This window comes from Bos indicus x Bos taurus, chromosome 14 (genome assembly GCF_003369695.1).
Source record: "Bos indicus x Bos taurus breed Angus x Brahman F1 hybrid chromosome 14, Bos_hybrid_MaternalHap_v2.0, whole genome shotgun sequence".
Lineage (NCBI taxonomy): Eukaryota > Metazoa > Chordata > Mammalia > Artiodactyla > Bovidae > Bos > Bos indicus x Bos taurus.
The window spans coordinates 65,423,633-65,446,520 of record NC_040089.1 but is presented as its reverse complement, the minus strand read 5'-3'; the positions used below and the strand labels follow the sequence as shown (position 1 = coordinate 65,446,520).

Here is a 22,888-nt window from a genome sequence, read left to right as displayed (position 1 = left end):
TGGAGTTTACCCAAACTCATGTCCATCGAGTCAGTGATGCCATCTAACCATCTCATCCTCTGTCGTCCCCTTCTCCTCCTGCCTTCAATCTTTCCCAACATTAGGGTCTTTTCAAATGAGTCAGTTCTTTGCATCAGGTGTCCAAAGTATTGGCGTTTCAGCTTCAACATCAGTCCTTCCAATGAACACCCAGGACTGATCTCCTTTAGGATGGACTGGTTGGATCTCCTTGCAGTCCAAGGGACTCTTAAGTGTCTTCTCCAACACCGCAGTTCAAAAGCATCAGTTCTTCTGTGCTCAGCTTTCTTTATAGTCCAACTCTCATATCCATACATGACCACTGGAAAAACCATAGCCCTCAGCAGACAGACCTTTGTTGACAAAGTAATGTCTCTGCTTTTTAATATGGTGTCTAGGCTGGTTATAACTTTCCTTCCAAGGAGTACGCCTTTTAATTTCATGGCTGCAATTACCATCTGCAGTGATTTTGGAGCCCAGAAAAATAGTCAGCCGCTGTTTCCCCATTTATTTGCCATGAAGTGATGGGACCAGATGCCATGATCTTCGTTTTCTGAATGTTGAGCTTAAAGCCAACTTTTTCACTCTCCTCTTTTACTTTCATCAAGAGGCTCTTTAGTTCTTCTTCACTTTCTGCCATAAGGGTGGTGTCATCTGCATATCTGAGGTTATTGATATTTCTCCCAGCAATCTTGATTCCAGCTTGTGCTTCATCCAACCCAGCGTTTCTCATGATGTGTTCTGCATATAAGTTAAATAAGCAGGGTGACAGTATACAGCCTTGACGTACTCCTTTTCCTATTTGGAACCAGTCTGCTGTTCCATGTCCAGTTCTAACTGTTGCTTCCTGACCTGCATACAGATTTCTCAAGAGGCAGGACAGGTGGTCTCGTATTCCCATCTCTTTCAGAATTTTCTACAATTTATTGTGATCCACACAGTCAAAGGCTTTGGCATAGTCAATAAAGCAGAAATAGATGTTTTCTTGGAACTTTCTTGCTTTTCGATGATCCCGCGGATGTTGGCAGTTTGATCTCTGGTTCCTCTGCCGTTTCTAAAACCAGCTTGAACATCTGGAAGTTCACGGTTCACATATTGCTGAAGCCTGGCTTGGAGAATTTTGAGCATGACTTTACTAGCGTGTGAGATGAGTGCAATTGTGCGGTAGTTTGAGCATTCTTTGGCATTGCCTTTCTTTGGGATTGGAATGAAAACTGACCTTTTCCAGTCCTGTGACCACTGCTGAGTTTTCCAAATTTGCGGACATATTGAGTGCAGCACTTTCACAGCATCAGTCAGTCAGTTCAGTCGCTCAGTCGTGTCCGACTCTTTGTGCCCTGATGAATCGCAGCATGCCAGGCCTCCCTGTCGATCACCAACTCCCAGAGTTCACTCAGACTCTAGGTACTTAGAAATAGGTAAACTCAGATTTTGAGTAATACGTGTTTTTACTAAGCAAACAGACGTGTAATCTAAGTAGAGAAAGCATATACCAGAAAGCATATACCTAATTATGTTTTATGGACTAAAGGAAACTATGCCAAGTTGAATTCAAGAATAAGTACTAAAAATGCACTAAATTTTTTGTAAAGTATGAAAATTAGAGGACTGCAAAAATAGACTTTTGATTTTATTGGTTCATGCTTGATAGTTTGATATTTTAAATTCTTAAATATTTGTGTCTGTATAAAGAGAAACCAATTTAAAGATATTAGTTTTATATCACCTACAGGCATATTTAGATTTAGGACATTAAAATTTGACTGTTTTCAAAGCATGTATAATGGGAAAGCACATTTTTTAGATATCTATGCAAAGCTGATTTTTAAGATGATGGAGAATGAAATTCTACTCCCTTGATGGAGGAGTTGACAGTATTATGTTTTAAAGAGGTGTGGACACAGGATTGTATGATTCTTTAGGTGCCATTGTTGTAATGATCTATTACAAGTGTTTTATGTCATATGGAGAGTAGTAGAAGATATTTTTGAAAGTTATATACATAAAGAATATGTTACACTTGTACTTTTTTATTTATCCCCCAAATTAATACACTGAGGTATATTGGCACAATTTGAATATCAGATTATATTTTTAAGAATATCAGCCCTGTTTTATCAAAGCAAGTCTAGTTTTGGGCAGTTCTTTCCAAGGTATTATACTTACATGGGATTTATTCATTTGGTAACTGCTGAGTTTTTTCTGTATTGCAGATACTTAGCATTAAAAATGAGTTAGGCATGCCCCATCCTCAAAGAAAACCATTACCAAAGCTATTGGTCACCAATATGATTGTCATTCATGCTGACATAAAAGTCATTGGTAATATATTAAATGCTCACTTGAACTTCCAGGGAAGTGTAAAAGTTAAAGTGTAGTCCAGATAAAATTATGTTTTGGGAAAAGGTCTTCACTCCCTTTTTATCTAGTTGTCGTTTATATTTTAGTTAGTTTGACTCCAGCTGTAATGGAAAAGTTAAATGTCCCAGGAAGTTAGTGTTGGGCATAGTATATGTAGAAAAACTTTTCATTGATGTTAAGAATTTTGAATACTCTAAAAATAAAGCCTTGAATGTTGATAATTTGATTGCATTTAAAAAAATTTAATGCATTTCTGATACTTCTTCAGGAAACTAGTACATTTTAAAACTTTAAGGATTTGGTAAAGACTTAGTTTTGTGACTATTTGGAACTGGCTAAAAATAGCAATTTGTTATAAAGTTTATAGCAGTTCATGTTACTTTGGAATGATTACTATAACCTTTGAGGAAGTTTTCAGTTTAATTTTCACTATTACAGTCTTAAAATACTCTAGTGAAGGATTTAAATGTCTATTTCATGTGTTTGGCATTTTGAAGTCTAATTTTCAATTAAGTACTCATGCTTAAGTTTTAATCTGTATATGTAAATGTGAATCTGTTGACTATGTGACAGGATAGTATATTCTTCCCCCTGCATGTAATGACATTTATTAATTGAGAGAGTTGGCATGGAAAGAAACATACAGATGGAACTTTAATATGTCTTATCAAGTCCTGTTTATTTAAATGCTAAACCCATCTTTGAATATGTGTGGAATCAAGTAGCTAAGACATTTGCAAGGCATCTGAGGTTTGAAGCATATAAAAAATAAATTAGTGAAAGCATTCTGTAAATTATAGAAAAATAGATAAATTTAAGGCCTTGTTGCATAGGGTGGCAAAGAATCGGACATGACTGAGTGACTAACACACGTAGACACACAGGCCTTGTCACTCATAAGGATCAGCTATGGCAAATGCTTCAGAGAGATCAGGAAGTTTCTAGTAGGATTGAAACCCTTTGACTTTCTTGGATTTGGGAATATTTGATATCAAGTAAAGAGCTCTCCCTGGAGATGTCAAGGAATTGTACTTTCATATATGGCTGGTGGATGTATAACTGGTATCATTTGGATTTTGAAGGATTTCATAAATTTGAAAACACACATCCATTCCAGTTTTCAATATATATACTATAGTAGGGCCCAGCTTTTCTTTGAAGGTTCAGATACTATTTTAGGCTTTGTGGGCTATGAGGCAAAATTTAGGATACCGAATAGGTACTTAAATAAAGAGAACAAATTTCCATGCATTTGAGTTGGCAGAATTAAAAATGCAGGATAGGACTCTCTTTTTGTAATATAGTTTTACTAATGAGGAGAATGAAATTCTTTTTCTTGGGATAGTTCAGTTCAGTCACTCAGTTGTGTCCGATACTTTGTGACCCCATGATCCACAGCATGCGAGGTCTCCCTGTCCATCACCAACTCCCAGAGTCCACCCAGACCCATAGCATTTACCCAATCGGAGTGTAAACTAACTTAGTGTTCCCAATCATTAAATCAGTTGTAAATATACACGTATAAAACTTATTCTTAGCTTGTAGGTAGTACAAAAACAGTGCTTGGAATTTGACTTGTGTGCTGTAGTTAGTTGACCCTTGTCTTAGAGAAATTTTTGCGTATACAGATATGTACAACTTGAGGTCTATAAATGCCCACATGAATAGTTCTCTGTAGCATAGTTTTTGTTGGGAATATCAGGAAGCATAATAGTATGTATAATGTGATGCCATTTATGTAAATTAAGAAGATAAAATAGTGCTAAAGATTGTCAGATATAAAAGGGTTTATAAATGTGTAATAAAAGAGTGGGATGCATTCTGATCTCCTGAAAGATCGAGGCATGATGGGGGGTGGGGTGCATAGTGTGAGGGTCATGGTTCAGGTAAACTTTAGTTATGTAGTAAGGTTTTTAATTTTTAAATACCTTTATTGAGGTAATTTGAATACCATAAAGCCACATTTTTTAAAGAATAGAAATTAATGATTTTAGTCTTTTCACAGAGTTAAAGCAACCATCACCACTATCTAGTTCCAGAACATTTTTGTCACTCCCCAAAAAGAAAGCATTAGTATTTACTCTCCATTTACTCCTCATACTTCTATAAACACTGATCTACTCTCTGTATTTGCCTAGTCTGGATATTTTATATAAATGGAATCATACAATGTACAGTCTTTTGTGACTGGCTTCTTTTCACTTAGCATAATGTTTTTCAGAGTTCATCCATGTTGTCACATGTATCAGTACTTTATTCCATTTTTATGAGAGAATAATACATTGTGTGGATATGTGCTATATTTTTTTATGCATTTATCTGATTGGTGGACATTGTGTTATTTCCAATATTTAGCTGTTCCGAATAAGATAGCTATGAACATTTCTGTATAGTTTTTGTGTAAACACAAGTTTCATTACCCTTGGGTGTATACCTTGGTGTGGAGCTGTCTGTTCTTTAACATTTTTAGGAACTGCCAAACTTTTTTCAAAGGGATTCTTGCTTTGTTTTACTGTCCCAGTAGTAGTGGTTCAATGTTCTTCCCCACATCCTCACTGACACTTGTTACTGTCTTTTTGATTTTAATCATCTTAATGATTGTGAACTGGTGTCTTCCTGTGGTTTTGATAAATTTCCCTAGTGACTAATGATGTTGAGCAGTTTTTTTTTTCATGTGGTTCTTGGACATTTGTATATATTCTTTGGAAAATATTAAAATCTTGCCCATTTTAAAATGAAGTTCTTTTGTCTTTTTATTGTTGAGTTACGAGCATCCTTATGTATTCTGAAGGCTTTTATTTCATTAATGCTATAGGTGACAGCATGACAATATTCATTTAAAAAATCTGGGTGATGAAAAAATTTCTTATTATTTATTGTTTCCTCACTTAAATTTTGTTGGAAAAAAATTGGGAGAAAATACTTAGTTTTTCTGCATAAGGTATCAGTTTCAGTCCAAAGTTTATTTTTGTTTCAATGAATACGTGACTAGAAACTAGATTTAGAGGGCTTAAGGAATGAGTAGGCAATGAAAAAAATGTAGCATTTTACAGCCTACTCTTTAAAGATTTTTGTTGATGCCAAATGAGAAATGGAATTTCACTAATGGTTGGAGGGGAGAGGTATTGGTAAGATTGTTTTTTTCCTTTAAGAGTAAGTGGAGACTCAACCGTATATTTTTGGATAGGGGAAGGAAGGGGTAGGGTGAGGAAGTAAGGCAGAGTGGAATTGTGAGCTAATAGATGAGCTAAATCAAATGAACCATCATATTGCTGTTCCAGCAATAGGTAATTCTGAAGAAGCCCTTTGTGCTTTTTAGACTTCATTTTCCCCTATTTAAGAAGTGGTGATTTAGTTCAATTGTTCTCTAATAGAATTTTTTAAGACATGGCAGTACATGTTTAACTTTTCATTTAACGTGATATGTAAGTCATCTTTCTCAAGTTGGTCTTTCCTTCAGCTGAGACTTCTATTAGTAGTTGCACTTAATTGCTTCATACATTGTTTTTGCCTCAGATTATTGGTTTGCAGTGTTAAGTACTTGTATTGAATTTCTAAGTTTATGAACAGTCCTGATGAAAACAACCTCAATTCATACAGTGCTGATTTCCCTTTTTCTGGATAAAGTATCTGTAATCTTGACCAAATGTTGTTGACAGGTCATTTGGTTATATAGGTATTGCAAATCTTTGCGTCTTATTGCTATGATTTAAAAGAGTTGAAAATTGGTTATTTTGAAATAATTATTTTTGATGTGGTAGATGGGCCCTTTTTCACTATAGTTTATACTTTAATGTTACCTGGAGTCCTCTCTGGGTAGTACGTAAATTTAGTAAAAGCTTAAAAAAATTACTGAATAATATTCAGGACTTTCTCCAGAGTCCTTTGCAGTTCTGAAAACAACCAGCAGGGGATCTCCTCAACACCCAGTTTCCATCTGAATACATTAATGATAGCATCTGTGATTATACTGTTGGGACATTTATAGACTATTAGAAAGGAGCTTGAGAGAGTTCTTAGTTGAACACAGATGATCTAGTTTGAGAAAGTTTTACCCTGATTTGTACTTTAGAAATATTTGGCAGTTGGGCATTGTTTTAATAATCATACTTTGTATCAAGTGGTATTGATAATTATAAATTTCAGAAACCTTTAAATACTGGGTCTTTCAGAGGAAATGTGAAATTCTGAAACTGTACAGTTCCCAGAAGTTCTTTGCATATAGTGTTTCTTAGAGCAAGTCTTCAAAGAATGTAAGTGTGGGATGACTTAATTGTTAAAGTTGATCAGTTAAATATTAGAAACACGCTTTTGTCTTCTCAATACTTTCTTATATCTTGGTTAATAGTGGGATTTATAGGAATCAATAGGTATATCACTTTCATTTTTCTTGATAGCAATTAAGTAGGTCTTTTGAAATTCAGTTTGAAAATGCGACATTCTAATGCCTGTTTTCCAAAAAATTACTTTATTGCTAACTGACTTTACAGGAAAAGATTTGACATTGTCAACTTGATGAATGATAGCACAATAGCTTTTTGAGACTGTTTGAAAGTAGTTTAATACTGCTTTCTAAGAAATTGATTATTAGTTTATATTCATTAAATGAAAGTATTTTTATTGAAAATTGGTTATTGAGGTATTTTAAATATGTTTCAGTGTAGATTTTAGGAGCTAATATTAATCCTAGAGGTAAGAAAGTTAGTGCTTTATAAACTGAAGGAATAAAAAATAATAATGAAAAATAAAATTTGGGATTAAACTGCTTTTGCATGTTGTTCAAAACAGTAACTTCGTTTTGTATCTCTGTGTGTTTCCAGTTTGAAAGATTTACTTTATTGAAAATAGTGGAAGAAGAAATATCATATTCAGTTCTCTGCAGTGTTTCATGTAAAATGTGATATTACATGGATTCTTCCTATTAAGGCAATGTAGTGTTCAGGAATTTCAGGGAATGCTTATATTTTTTTTGAGTGTGATCTACTTGTTTTAAGTATAAACATATAATAAGTAATTCATGCCATTTACCAAATTTCCTGAGGTGAAAAACCTCATCCCTATCATTTTCACAAAAGAAAGCGAAAAGAAGTAACATTTTTTAGGATATATTTGGATATCCTTTTTGTGTGTGTGTACTGTAAGTTGAAGGCAAAAATACTTTTAAGATTGTTTTCCTTGTAGTTAATGTTCTTTGAGGCATAAAATGATATAACAGTAATTTATTACTGTTAATATCTGTGATGTGCACAATGTAATCAGTTGTCTTAACAGAATATGTACATTTTAGCAGACAGTAAAATGCTAAGTGAGAATTATGTATAGAGATAAAATATGAAACTTAAAATTGATCAAAAGAACAGTAATCTCTCAGGGATATGAAAGAAATACTATATATTTAAATTTCTTAATTCTGAGTTAGTTAATGTCAAAGTGAATAAAAGAAAATGTTGATGTTTGGGAAGTGCAAAAAGACATTGGAACATATTTAGTGTGCAGCTGTTGTAGAGCAAATTGAAACTGACGTATTTCATCCTGTGCTTATTAAAACTTTGTCTCTGTGAACATTTGGGTCTTTTCTTTTTGTTGCAGATATTTGGTTTCCAGGCAGGACTGACGTCTTTGGATTGTAGGGGATCTTACTGCTTACCTGTACCAATTGTTCCCTCTTTCAGCACTGCTCTTTATGGTAAACTTCTGAAACTACCCACATGCTGGTAAGTATTATGTTAAAGTGTGGTTTATGATAATTTTCACTTACTTTAGAAGGGGATAAAAACAATCATATCTGTCTTATGTCAATGTATTAGTTTTATACAAAACTTTAGAAAAATATGTGAAGTTAATACTTCATTTTTTTTTAAATGTGATGTTAGAAATCTCTTTTAAATGTCTGAAATCAATTAGTTTATAGTACTTGTGGTAGAGATAACTGTTGTTGGGGTAATAACTATCAATCCATGTTGCAGCTATAGTAAAATGTTGCTGTTTCACATTGTATAGGAACTGCAAGGGCAAGTTTTTTTTTTAATGAGAATACAAAATTTTTTTTTAAAGTTGCAAATTAATAACAAGACCAAGGTATTTAAACTAAATACCAATTTCATGTATATTCCTCACCACTGAGAAAAGTGGTTATGTCATTTATTCTTATGACATAAATCTAGTATTTTTGATGTGTCTGTGTACAGTCACTGCATTTGGGTAGAAACTGATTTTAGCCCTTGCTTTCATTTAGTACTAGATTCCTTTATTTGGAGGTCGTTCTTCCTGAATTAAAAGAGATTTATAGAAAGAGAGTCAGTAGTTACTAATCATACCTTTTTTCCTTCAGTTGAAAGCAGTGCTTTTAATGTTAAAGAAATGATTAACTGTATGAAATAAGATGAAAATATATGAAATTATATTCTAGTGAAATATGTCTATATTTTAGAATATGAATTATTTCAATAATTTGAAATACATCTTTGCTTTTTTATCCTAATTAGAAAGCTTATTATTGTAGGATTTTATTTTCATTAGTTATTTATGAAAAGCAACATGCCTTTCAAAAATAGATTTGACTTCTTTATTTAAAGTACTTGATTTGTTAAAGATATATTTCCTTGAATAAAACATAACTGTTAAAATGAAATTTGTAAAGTAAATTATAACATTTTCAAAGGAATTTGCCTATTGATTCAGAAAATTGAAAAGATATAGAACTTAAAGTTAACTGAGTTTTGGAGCCAGTTTTTCTATAAATTAAATCAGTTAAATGATTTTATTCTTAATTTTTCTTGGTAAGTTTAATTTTGTCCTTAGACCTCATATGGCATATTATTCCTCATCCATATGCCTCATATGGCACTTATTATATTGTGAGAGATTGCACTTTTCAACTTTGTATTGGTGTTCATATGTTTCATTTGAGCCAAGAATTATATATTCTGATCTATTACAAAATACCATGGGATATGTCCCAGTTGATAAGTTGATACTAACTTTAATAGATTCTTGTACCTGCTGATTTATTATTCATGACACTAAAATTTTATTAGATACAGTGCCGTATTTACTGTAGAAAATACTTGTTTTTAAAAATAAAGCAGCCAAAATTTCCAAAGTGAGTTATAGACTATATGAAAAAAGATGAATATTTAAATAGGTAAGGCTTATTTTAAGGATGTGTACTGATTTTAAGGATTTTACTCTGAATATTGCCAAATTTGGTTTAAAATATATCTGCTGACATCTGAATGAAAATATTCCAATTAAATACTAAAAGCATGAGATCACAGAATGCTAATATTTATTTGGATGTGATTTGCTTTTGTGCAGTTAAGACCACTTCTCCATTATTTCAGTGGTATTTTTTGCTATGCTTTCCAAAAGTATGTTGTTTTGAAATAGTTTCTTTAAGTTGTTTTCCTTAGCAAATACAAAATAAACTATATTTTTTAGCAGCTCTAAATGGAAAGTAATCAATACAAAAGTCAGTAAGTTGAAATATATCTTAGATAAATGAAGCATTTAAAGCACCAGATAAAATATATCATATAATACTTCTATGGAATAGAAATCATAGGAGAACTGAGAATTTTGTTTAATGGTTGCAGGGAGTGAGGATTATGTCAAGTCTGTCCCCATTCACAGTCTCTCCCTTCCTCAGATAATACAAGCTGTTTGGTTTTTTAAAATTCACATTCCAGAATTTCTTAAAGCATATTTATCATGCTCTATTTGTATTTCATGCAATAATGAGAAGAGCATATTCACTACAGGCCATAGCTTTTGAAACAAAGGCATTTTATAGTGCACTGAAAAATTTTTACTTGGTATGTTAGTAATGTAAATCTAGATTTTAAGTCAGCAAAATAGTTTATACTTTTAAAAATATTTCTAAATTGGGATGTTAATTTTGTATGAATCTTGAAACTAATAATATTAATCAGGTTTGGTAATTTTAAAAATATGTGAATTAAATAACATTGAAAAAAGGTTATCTTCCATTTAAATATTCATGGTAAAATATTTTAATCTCAGTGAGCAAGCTATTACAAAACTTTAGTTTGTTAGATTTTTTTTTTCCAAAATATTTTGGTTATATTGTATTTTTCATTCTATATTATGTAGTTTTCACACATATAAAAATAAACTTTTCAGAAAAGCCTTTTTATTATTTTGTATCAGGTAAACTTTAGTTCTTTTAGTTTCTTGGAACAGGACTGAAATGGGTAGGATATAGTGACAAAAACAGTGACCAGTAATATTTAATGGGATAAATTTTGAGCAGTTAATTTAAATTTTCACTTGACTCTTTTTTCAGTTATGAGTTGTTTAAAAAAGAGCAGTAAGCGATTGGTTAAAGGGCAGTAAAGTATGAGCATCGTTATTGCTAGCAGAATTAAGCATTGGTCTACTGTTATAGTTAATTTTAAAGTTTCTACAGTGATGATGATTTTAGGCTTTTAGATGTATTCTTAGCATTGCCATTTTTCTCAAAATAGAGAAATGATATACATTTCAACTCTTTTAAATGTTTTGACTGAAATATTAATATCCTATAGAAAAGTACATATTTTACGGTGTTTCATAACTGAAGTGAGTGCTTGGTAAACAGCTCAAGAAACAAAATATCAGCATCCTGAAAGCCTCTCTCTTCCATCCTCCTCCAATATTAGCCATTATCCTGATTTCTAATAGCGTATATTCTTGGCTTTAATGTAAATGGAATCATACAACATATATTCCTTTTTTGGTGGCTCTGTCACTTTAAATTTGTGAGATTCATCTATCCTGTGTAATGTAACTTTTAGACTGTTTGCTTTTGTCAGTATACAGTGTTACATTACATGAACATTGACAATCTACACATTCTTGATCTGCAATTTTAATTTAAAAATAAGTACTTGAAGTTTGTGTCAATTTGTATTTTTTATTCCTTTGCCATTTTTTCCTTTCCTTTAAGACGTTTCAGGTGTATTAAGGGACATTTGATGACATTAAATATTTTTCTGTGTTTTGATAGTCAGTGTGCCAAGTGTTGGGATTGAGGAAATAGTAAAGTATAATATAATGAAGTTGAAAGATATCTCCTCACCATAAAAACTTACAGTCTAGTAGGGTAGGACACTAGACACATGTGAAAACAGTTATTATTAAATTGCAAAATTGAGGCTTAAGCAGAATGTCTTGTTTAAAGAAATCAGAGAATTTCTCAAAGACCTCAGGAATAACTTCAGAGAAGTGACATTGGAGTTGGGCTTTAAAGCCTGAACCAGTTAGATATCCAATTCTTAAGAAGCTAGTTAGGGTGTAGAGGCTTCTAGGTGACAATGTTGTCTGAACAGTAAGGGTTTAGTCCATTAAATCCGTGAATGAATACAGTGGGGGAAGAATTTGGAAAGTTACTTTAGGCTTGTACACAAGTGAGGATGTCTACATTTTCCATATGAACACTTAAAAATAGTTATAGAGTTAATCAAATATTCATTAGTCCCATTTCTTTTTGATACAGCTTATTAAACTACAACCATAATACAGTTTTGAGTTCACTTTCTTCTATAATTGTGGGTTCAAAAATGTGATCTTACTCATAAATAAATTTTGTAAGTTCAGTGAAAAATTGGAATGGCTTAGAAAGTCATGCAGAAGATACCTTTTAAGCTGGTTATTAAAGAATGGATAGGAGTTGAAAGAGAATACTGTACTTTTTTATAGAGTGTTAGGTAATTAGTTTAACAACGCTTTCCTAACAACCCTGTGAAGTTGATGTTCCCTCTTACAAAACTAAAGCTCAGAGAGGTTACATAGCTTGTCCAAAGTCACACAGTTCCTAGACAAGGATTCTCACGGAGGGTTATTTAATCCAAAGTCCTTGATCCCTGCCCTACCTGAAAGGAGTGAAGGTTTACATTATCTTTTAATTATCTTGCCTTATAGTTAATACAGATTTCCATGTGTAGAGGGGCTAGTTATGATAGTATAACTAATATGAATTTTTCTAGTAGCAATTAATGGTAAATAGATATTATTGTGCTGCTGATCTCAGAGAATTGGAGTTATTAGGGTTAGGTGAAATATTAGGTATTACGTCAATTTCTGAGTCATATTTATGACATAGCTTTGATTTATGGTCATCTATGATTGAACATTTTATGCACAGGGAGTTAGCTCCTTTCTGAGGCAGCCATAGTCATTGTTGGGCAGCTGTAAAGCACTTTCTTATATTGAATCAAAATCTGTTTTCTTGTTTCTTCTTTCTTCATAATTATTGCTTGCTGATTTATATCATGAGCCATTTTCATACTCGTAGTAATGGGGGAAAACACATATTTCTTTACAAGATCAGGGATTCCTCTAAGTATCCGTTTTTAGTCCAATGCCAAAGGTATCATGGTTTTGGCTAGTGAAGTTGTTGAGCAGTTTGTTTGTGGGAGGAAGATACTTCCGTGGAATCTGTGTTTGAGTTCAGTGTTAAATAGAAAATACAGGATTTGGTGCTAGCAGGTTCATGGTATTGATGAGGAGAGGTGGGGCAGATAACTGATCATTTGCTTCCCTGAAATAGAAACTGAAGCAGCCATTTCTCTGCCGTATGAATAAGTGGTTTTAGCTTTAATGGAAGCTGGGCCCTTCAAGTATAACAAAAATGCCTGTTACATTTATTAGTAAACAGAGTAAGTAACCCATCCCACAGGGCTAAAAACAGTGTTTGCTCAACTGCCCAGTTTGAGGTCACAGAAACATAAGAGTTGCGTGTTTTTAATGTTACTCTAGATAGATCTTTTTCGTTCCTTTGTTTCCAAAGCTGTATTTATTATAATCTGTCTGCTTTTGTGATTAACATTGTCTGTGACAGAATGTAAGATGTAACTGGTAAGATGTAGCTGAGATGTTAACTCTCTTATTTCCATTTGAGTGGCAACAGCCTGATTTCCAGCTTTGGTTCTTATGGTGTCTGGAATATTCTTTCATGAAATGTTTCTAACTGAAAAGAAATACCAGCATCATCTACTACAATCTTCTTATTTCAAAGATGAAAAAACTGAATCCCAGCGAGGTCAAATTACTTAGTTAAGAGCACACAGTGGCAACCCACTCCAGTGTTCTTGCCTGGAGAATCCCAGGGATGGAGGAGCCTGGTGGGCTGCCGTCTATGGGGTCACACAGATTCGGACACGACTAAAGCGACTTAGCAGCAGCAGCAGCAGCAGCAGCAGCAGCAGCAGCAGTTAATATCAGTACCTCAACTTGGTTTTCTTGGTTTTCATTTTCTTGATTCAGGGTTCTTTCAAGTGTATCACAACACCTTAAAAATACTATTATTTTAATTTCTATCATGGTGAAATGTACCTAACATAGAGTTTATCATTTTATCCATTTTTAAGTGTGCAGTTCTGTGGCATTAAGTACATTCATATCATTGTGCTGCTATTAACCACCATTCGTATTACCACTCTCCAGAAATGTTATATTCTGTACCCATTGAAACAGTAACTCCCATTACTCCCTTCAGCTCCTGGTAACTACTATTTTACTTTCTGTCTCTATGAATTTGACTGTTTTAGATACCATATGTAAATGGAATCATTGAATATTTGTCCTTTTGTATTTGACATACTTTATTTAGCATAAAGTTTTCAAGGTTCATCCATGCTGTAGCCTATTATTTCTTCTCCTCCCCTCTTCCTCCCTCCTTCCTTTCCTTCTTTTTCATTCCGTTTTTTCCCTTATAGCTCAGTTGGTAAAGAATCTGCCTGCAGTGCAGGAGACTGTGGTTCAGTTCCTGGGTGGGGAAGATCCCCTGGAGAAGGAAATGGCCACTAACTCCAGTATTCTTGCCTGGAGAATCCCATAGGCAGAGAAGCGTGGCAGGCTACAATCCATGGGGTCGCAAGAGTCAGACACGACTTAGCGACTAAAGAGAGAGAGAGAGAAATCATTTCATTGTATGTAAATGTCACATTTTGTTTATTCATGCATCAATGGGTATTTGGGTTATTTCTACCTTTTAGCTATTGTGAATAATGCTGCTATGAACATGAGTGTGCAAATTATCTGTTTGAGTCCATTCTTTCAGCTCTTTTGGGTATATACATAGGAGTAGAATTGTTGAATCATATGATAATTCTTTATTTAATTTTCTGAGAAATTGGTATTCTGTTTTTCACAGTGACTGCACCATCATATCATTCTTATTAGCAATGCACAAAGGTTCCAGTTTCTCTGTCGTTACCAACTCTTGTTATTTTCCATTTTGTTATAATAGTCATCATATTGAATGTGAAATTATATCTCACTGTGGTTTTGATTAGCATTTCTCCAATGATTAGAGATTTTTTTGAAGTAATTTTGCATAGAATATTGTATTACTTTCAGGTGTAAAACATAGTGATTCAACATTTAAATTATGAAATGATCTTGATAAATCTAGTAACCATCTGTTACTGTATAAAGTTTTTACATTATTATTGATTGTATACCCTATACTGTATATATGTCTCCATGACTTATTTATTTTATAACTGGAAGCTTGTACCTCTGAATCCTTTTATCTGTTGCATGCAACCCCTTTACACGCCTCCATCTTTTCAAGTGTTTACTAGCCATTTATAATAATCTTTGGAGAAGTATATATTTAAGTCCTTTGCCCATGTTTAAATTGGACAGTTTTTATTGTTGAGTTGTAGGTGTTCCTTATATATTCTGTATATTAATCCCCTGTTATATAGATGTTCTTTTGTAAAGTTTTTCTCCAATTCTGTGGGACTCTTGGGTTTTAATGTTAAGTCGTCTCTACCTTAATCTAACTCCAAAGCCAGAAGCTGTGTTTATCTCTCTTATATCATTTGCTTTTTGTTTGAAATTTTAACTTTCAGATTTGACACATATTTTGTTAAGAATTGGTATGGCTTAAGCCAAGTAGAAGTGTTAATTTTGTTTCTTTAGAATAAGTCTACCTAATTTGGGGAAGAGAAGAAAGCTGAATTTGTTAGGGTTGTTTGCAAGTTTCTTTGGGTTGTTTACAAGTTTATCTTTGCAGTATTTTTTGCTTTTACTGTTTGTGAGATTATTACTTATAATAGATTGTTTTTCTGCAGAATGATTTTATAACTTTCTGTGGTATAGGGAGATAGTTTTCTGTTTAATTTTCTCATTTTAAACATGTTTTAAAGATATATATTTGTTAAGTTCTTCAAAAGGTAGATATAGTGCTTGCCATAGAATTTACAAATCTTTAGATTATAGACAAGCTCAGTACTGCAAAATAGAATCAAAACAGATGAACAGTCAATTAAATTAAATGACCATTCAACTGATTACTTTCTTTTATTCAGAATAATCTTTAGGAGGACATAGAAGTTTTTAAAAATAGTAAGAAGGTTGGGATCTTAGTTACTATTTTTAACATGAATTTATAAACACCTCATGGTTTCCATTCTGGGTTGACATATATATAGGTCATATTTTGAAATCCATATGCATATTTGTTTTGTCACCTTTTTGTTATTAGGAATAGAACTTAATAATTACAAAAACTTTTTAAAAGTAGGTAGTGGTACAGGAATCCAAATTATTTTGGGGAGTATTATTCATTAAAAAAATACTATCACAGGCCTGTTGTTCATTGCTATTCAATTTGAAACTGAAGAGAATATTGAAATATAGCTCTTTGAGGTTTTATTAAATGGTAAGTTAGTTCAGCCAAGACACTTATTCTGATTATAAGATTTTTTCCTTGGTGATAGAGATTAACACTGAGTTTAACAATCTGTTGCTAGAGAATTTAACAAATACAAGCAGATATGAACACTGAGATGTGTGTGGTCACATAGCTAAATATCTCAGGATAGACTGGGATTCATATGTTAGACTCTGAAAAGATCTAGCCGTGTTTGCTTTGTAGCTCTGTCGCATCCTCTTGAAATGGACATATATTGCTGATAACAGGTTTTTAATTCAAAGTGTACTTTCTTCATCAAAGTAAGATTCAAATTTATTGCAGTGTGTGAATGGCATCTGAAAGTGGTACTTTATTCCAAATAGCTATACAGTTCTTAAAAAATTATGGATCTTTTGAAGAAGCTTAGGGAAGTTTGACAGTAAGACATACAGCAATCTTCATTTGTCTTGGCTCAATTCATAGATTGATTTTGAGTGTGAACTTTGAATTTCCTTAGAAAATACTCTTTTTTTTTGGTCTACCTAAAATTTTAGATTAGACACACAAGAATGTTGTATTTTGTGAGACCCTAAGCAAGGAGTAAGTCCACATTTTATAGGTTTGAAGGAAACAAAATATGTGTGGTTTTTTTTTTTTTTATCTCATTAACCTACACATTAGAGATGGTTAAGCATGATCACAATGAAAATAGTCCATCTGATCAATTTCTCCATTACATCATATGGTAAATTTGATTTGGAAAGTTCATAGTACAAACTGTTCTTATTATAGTTTTTTTCTTTTGATTTGGATAACTTGCTGAATTTTTTTCTTTTTTATTGTAATAACTTCCTTTGTAGCAAATGCTTAGGTCTTACTAGTACTGTGCACTGAGGTGCTGTATTTTTATATGAACTGTAATCTCAGGTCAGGCATACAACAGTGGACTCATGCTGGATGCTCTGTGCATGATGTAACTTAATCTTCCATCTTATGGGAGTCTGTGTTGTGTGACTTGCCCTGTTTTGTTAATTCAGTCATCTTTTTATTATAAATCAAGCATTTCTTTGCATATTTCTTAGAATCTTTTTTATCTTGCTCATACTGTTTTTGTCTTCTACGAACTTTTAAAAAATGCTTAATTTTTTTTTTTTTTGTCTTTATTAAGTTGATTAAAGCAGGGAAGGCTGACCAGATTAGACAGGATGCATGTTTTCCTCAGTTTTTGAACAGTATTCCCCAGTCTGTTACAAGTTTTTAAAAATACCAATGAGGTTTTTCACTGTGTTTGTCTGCCTTTGTGCAAAGATTGTTTTTTATTTATTCATTCAGATCTATCCCACAGATAAGTGATGAATGCCCATTGTGTGCCGTATGCATTGCAGGGGCCTGGCTAGAGATGCACTAATACACAAAATAGACAAAATACTTAACACAATATGTTAAAGGAATCTTAAGGAGAGAAAAACTGCTTTAAGAGGCAGTTTATGTTGTCTTTTATATATATGTATATTTTATATAACTAAAATCTAGTTATAAAATTGTCCTTTTTGCTGTTTTGGGCCTTAGAAGGAGATGCATAATATTTTAAAATTATTCAGTATTTTTCTGTTTAATTTTATATATGATTATGTTTGAAATGAAAACCATCTAATTAGTAGTAAAGCAAATGGTGACTGGAACTGAAATATAGGCTCCTACAGATAAATGAAGAATAATTGAATTAATAAACTGAATCTATTGTTTTTCCATTTTCCAGCTTTTGAAAACATTCTTCAGTTATTATTGAACGATTTGTAGAGTATATTTGATAATTATGAACTTAGTGTTAGCTTTTCTAAAAATTTGATTTCTCAGCAGTTATTTTAACATGTATATAATCTCCAATATTTATGGAGATTAGTTTATGTTAAGGCTTTTAAGACCTATTTATAAGTACAGATACTTAATTACATTCTTGCTTTGTACTCTTAATTCCACTTTTCTACATTATAATGTTTAGTGTAAATATACCTCAGTAATCTGTAAAGTCTTTCTAATTAAAAGATTTTTTTATTATAAAGTATTAAAATAAATATGTTCATGTGAAGATACATTCTTTGACTACAAATTACTGAGGTTAATTTTTTCTGCAGGATTTTCAGAATATCACTACTTCATCATCACAGCTCATGCTAACAGTTGCTTTCTATATTCATTGGGAAGTACTTGTATTTCTAATTTGCATGTAAGTTGTATTTGAAAAATTCATGTATGGAGTTATTTTTCAACTTATGTGTCTGTGAGAAATTTGTGAGAGAACTTTAGTAACACAGACTTAATAATAGCATATGTGTGCTAGGAGTAGTGCTGAGTCTTATATGCACTGTCTCTTTAATCTTCATGTAACCTGAGATAGATACTACTGTACACATTTTATACATATCTTTGCCTTAGTTTCTTAATGATTATACATATAAATAGTGAAGCTAGAATTCAGTTTTAGGTCTGTTTGAATCCAGGCCCCAAGTTAGCAGTTCCGTCCACCAGTGATGAGTGTATTGCAAGTTGGTGTTAAGATTGCGTCCTTAAACCTCCTTTTATGGAAATAACTTTGCAAGCTTGTATTTAATTTATAAATAAAATAAAATAAAACTTTATTGAGGTATACTTCATACAGCATAAAATTCACCCTTTTTCAGTGTACAATTCAGTGATTTTAGTAACTTTACTGAGTGCTCCAGCTGTTAACATAAGTCAGTTTTAGAACATTTTCATCCCTTCAGTAAGATCCCTTACATCCATTTACATTTAATCCCCATCTCCAACCCTAGGTAATCACTAATCTACTTTCTTTCTCCATATATTTATCTTTACTGGCATGTAAATAAATCATACAAAATATGGTATCCTATTTCTGGCTTCTTTTACTTACCATAAAGTGAAAGTGAAGTCCCTCAGTCGTGTCCCACTCTTCGCGACCCCATAGACTAACCCTATCAGGCTCCTCCGTCCATGGGATTCTCCAGGCTTGCGTCTGCCTGCAGTGCGGGAGACCCGGGTTCAATCCCTGGGTCGGGAGGATCCTCTGGAGAAGACAATGGCAACCCACTCCCAGCACTCTTGCCTGGAGAATCCCAGGGATGGAGGAGCCTGACTGTCTGTGGCTCAGACAGTAAAGCGTCTGCCTGCAATGTGGGAGACCTGGATTTGATCCCTGGGTTGGGAGGATCCCCTGGAGAAGGAAATGGCAACCCACTCCAGTACTCTTAGCTGGAGAATCCCAAGGATGGAGGAGCCTGGTGGGCTATAGTCCACGGGGTCCCAAAGAGTCGGACATTACTGAGCGACTTCACTTTCTTTCTTTCTTTCCTTACCATAATGTTTTTAAAGATTATCCTTGACACACAGCATGTGTTAGCAACTAACTTATCTCTTATTCTACATCTCTGTGTGACTTTCTTTACCTGAGTAAAATGTAGTCAGACTTACAAATAACTATCCTTGCTATTATCCAGAGATATTTAAATTCCAGAATTGGATGAGGAGTTTCACAGCCTTGTTACAATTGCTGCTGTTAACTGTGATGTTCTAAGAGTGTCCTTTGTGTCATTAGCCTTTTCTTCGATCTTAAATAGACATTAACCTTTGCCATAATTTTTGGGAAATTATAAAGGTGGGGGTGGTTTTGGACTCCTTCTTGCTCTGTGATTATTAGTATTAAAACTCACAAATATAGAATTTAATCTGTACCAGACTTGTCAGTCTCAGGGAGATGAATAGCTGGTAGTGGGTCATTTTCTTTCCTTTTTTTTTTTAATTGGGGCTTCTCTGATAGCTCAGTTGGTAAAGAGACCCTGGTTTGATTCCTGGGTCAGGAAGATCTGCTGGAGAAGGGATAGGCTACCCACTCTAGTATTCTTGGGCTTCCCCCCCCGCCGCCCCCTTTTTTTTTCTTTTTTTTTTTTACTAGATATAGGTAAGTTAACTCACTTTGAAAATGCCTGGTCTTGTCATTATATATCATTTTTGCATCTTGACTGGTTTTGCTTTTCACATCTACATTTATACCCACCCCAAGAACATATAGTTGACTTTCAATAAATGCTAATTAAAATGAGCCAAACTAGAATTTAATTAATTTTATAAGTATTTAAAAATCAGTTGTCTTTTGAAGAGGATGGAGAAAAAACAGGTGTGTTCAGTCTCATTAATGTTTAAGGAAGAGAAGGCAGGCAAACTACCTAAACTCAGTTTCCTTTTTTGTTCATCTTTAATTTTTTTAATAAGTGAAGCTGTGATATTCTAAAGCAATATTCTTTTAGAGTCTAGCATCTAAAGAGAAATGTAAGTCAAATGTATCATTCTTTAATATCTTCAGTTTTTATTGACTCTGATAAATGCAAGCATTCAGGTATGAGTACTCTTAGCGTTTCTCTCTTTAGATATTAGTCTTTTTTTTTTAAGTTTCATGATTTTCTTGTAACTCATTTTGGGAAGAATAATGTTTGGTGAATGCTTAATTTTTAATAATTTATTTCTCAAAGTATTCTTGTTTTATTCTCATAAACTTCCCATAACTTAAAAAATTACAGAAATACTTAGGGGTCTGGTTACACCAAAAAATACTGTGTAACCATAGCAAGCTTTCATAGCTTTTTTAGAGCTATGTAGAATGTGATTTATAAACTTCTCTTTAATGGTTTATAATATGAATTAAACCAGTATTTTCAGTAACATTTTCATTTTAAAATTAGACTATAATTTAAATGCAACAAAGTTCAACATTTATATGACAACAATTTAGTGATTTTCTACAGATACCTGTAGTCATGTAGCCACCAGCAAAATCAAGTTATGGAACCTTTCTATCACCTCTTCCAAAATCTCTCTTCTGTTCAGTCCCTTTTTCTTCCCCCTGGAGTGTGTCAGCTTTTGATGGGGGGCAGCTAGCTCATAGTAAAGGTGTGGCCTGTTTATAGATTCCCTTCTTGTAGGGGAGACTGGCTGGCAGCTTGTTAGCTTGCAGCCCACTGTTTCTTGCTCTGCTGTCCATCCTTCACTCAAACCTGTCAGGTGACTGGTTCTCTTCACCAGGGCTCCTGGGTTTCTCTAGCTCAAAAGGCTGCCAGAGACTGAGGCAAATAGCATTTTCAGTTACATAATAAAGGATTTTGTAGCTAGATTTTATATACACACTTTCATGTATCTCCATTTGATTTCATTGAGCATTTTTTGCTTAGGTTTATGTTTTAAAAAGATAGTTACAAAGAGTAATAAAAATAGGAAAAGAGAAATGTGATTTTAATGTGAGATATCATGGGACTCTAATGTATTTTGTGACAATAAGCATAGTAGTTTAACTCTGAAAAAAGATTAACTTCAATTAAAAAAATTGTTTGACTGTTGTTCTGCATATTTGACTTAATTAGATGAATGTATTTACAGCCTTATATTTCAAGTTGAAATTTTTACCTAAATTGCATTTGAAGTAAGTTTGTTCATATCAGAAAGAATAGTGATACTATATAAATCCATATAAGTTTATCTTTATTTTTATTTCTTTTGGAGTGTTGAAAAATAATAGAAGTGAATCTAGGCTTTATTTTGATTAAAGATGTTTTCCTCCTAAATATGTCATTAATTCATCTGTAAATTTGTCTTGATTGAATGATTTTTAAATAACATGTTTTAAATTTTTAAATAATGTCTCAATTGGCTTTATATGGATAATAGTCCAGAATCTTAAATTTAACAGTTAATATAATTGATTCTGAGCATGTTTTCATCTGATGTTTTCTTTGTATCTTTCTTAGTACGTTACTAGGGGCTTCCCTGGTGGCTCAGATGGTAAAGAATCTGCAGTGTGGGAGACCTGGGTTCAATCCCTGGGTCTGGAAGATCCCCTTGAGAAGGAAGTGGCAACCTACTCCAGTATTATTGCCTGGACAATCCCATGGACAGAGGAGCCAGGTGCAGGCTACAGTCCATGGGGTTGCAAAGAGTCGGACATGACTGAGCAACTAACACTTCACCTTCTAGTACAAATACTAACTTGTAAAATCTTTGTTTATCTTGATTTGGGTTTTAGTTTGGTTACTTTCAACACTTTGCCAAATTGTAGGTATAAAAGATTCAATTCAGTTCAGTTCAGTTGCTCAGTCATGTCTGACTCTTTGCGACCCTATGAATCGCAGCACGCCAGGTCTCCCTGTCCATCACCAACTCCCGGAGTTCACTCAGACTCACGTCCATCAAGTAGGTGATGCCATCCAGCCATCTCATCCTCTGTTGTCCCCTTCTCCTCCTGCCCCCAACCCTTCCCAGCATCAGAGTCTTTTCCAGTGAATCAACTCTTCTCATGAGGTGGTCAAAGTACTGGACTTTCAGCTTTAGCATCATTCCTTCCAAAGAAATCCCAGGGTTGCTTTCCTTCAGAATGGACTGGTTGGATCTCCTTGTAGTCCAAGGGACTCTCAAGAGTCTTCTCCAACACCACAATTCAAAAGCATCAATTCTTTGGCGTTCAGCTTTCTTCACAGTCCAACTCTTACATCCATACATGACCACCGGAAAAACCATAGCCTTGACTAGACGGACTTTAGTTGGCAAAGTAATGTCTCTGCTTTTGAATATGCTATCTAGGTTGGTCATAACTTTCCTTCCAAGGAGTAAGCGTCTTTTAATTTGTTAGCATACAGTGTCCTTAATAAAAGAGAAATATCATGGTTAGAAAGCACTACATTTAGTCTAAAGGTTTTTCTTATTTATTTTTTTTTTAGTAATTGCCCCTAAATTACTTTCTTGTGTTTGGTGATTTAATCTTTTTTAATACACTGCTGCTGCTGCTGCTGCTGCTAAGTTGCTTCAGTCGTGTCTGACTCT

The 22,888-nt window shown here is 33.4% G+C and overlaps 1 protein-coding gene across 12 annotated transcripts in view; it reads left to right on the top strand.

The window, feature by feature from the left end:
* VPS13B (vacuolar protein sorting 13 homolog B) overlaps window positions 1-22,888 on the top strand; it is an 806,600-nt gene that overhangs the window by 111,284 nt on the left and 672,428 nt on the right. For all 12 annotated transcript variants that reach the window (XR_003514498.1, XM_027561445.1, XM_027561448.1 and 9 more), the window contains one exon: window positions 7,969-8,093. Coding sequence is in view for 11 of the 12 variants with exons in the window: in XM_027561445.1 (XP_027417246.1) it covers window positions 7,969-8,093 (125 nt within the window). In the remaining variant the exon portion in view is untranslated. The remainder of the gene's footprint in view (window positions 1-7,968; window positions 8,094-22,888) is intronic.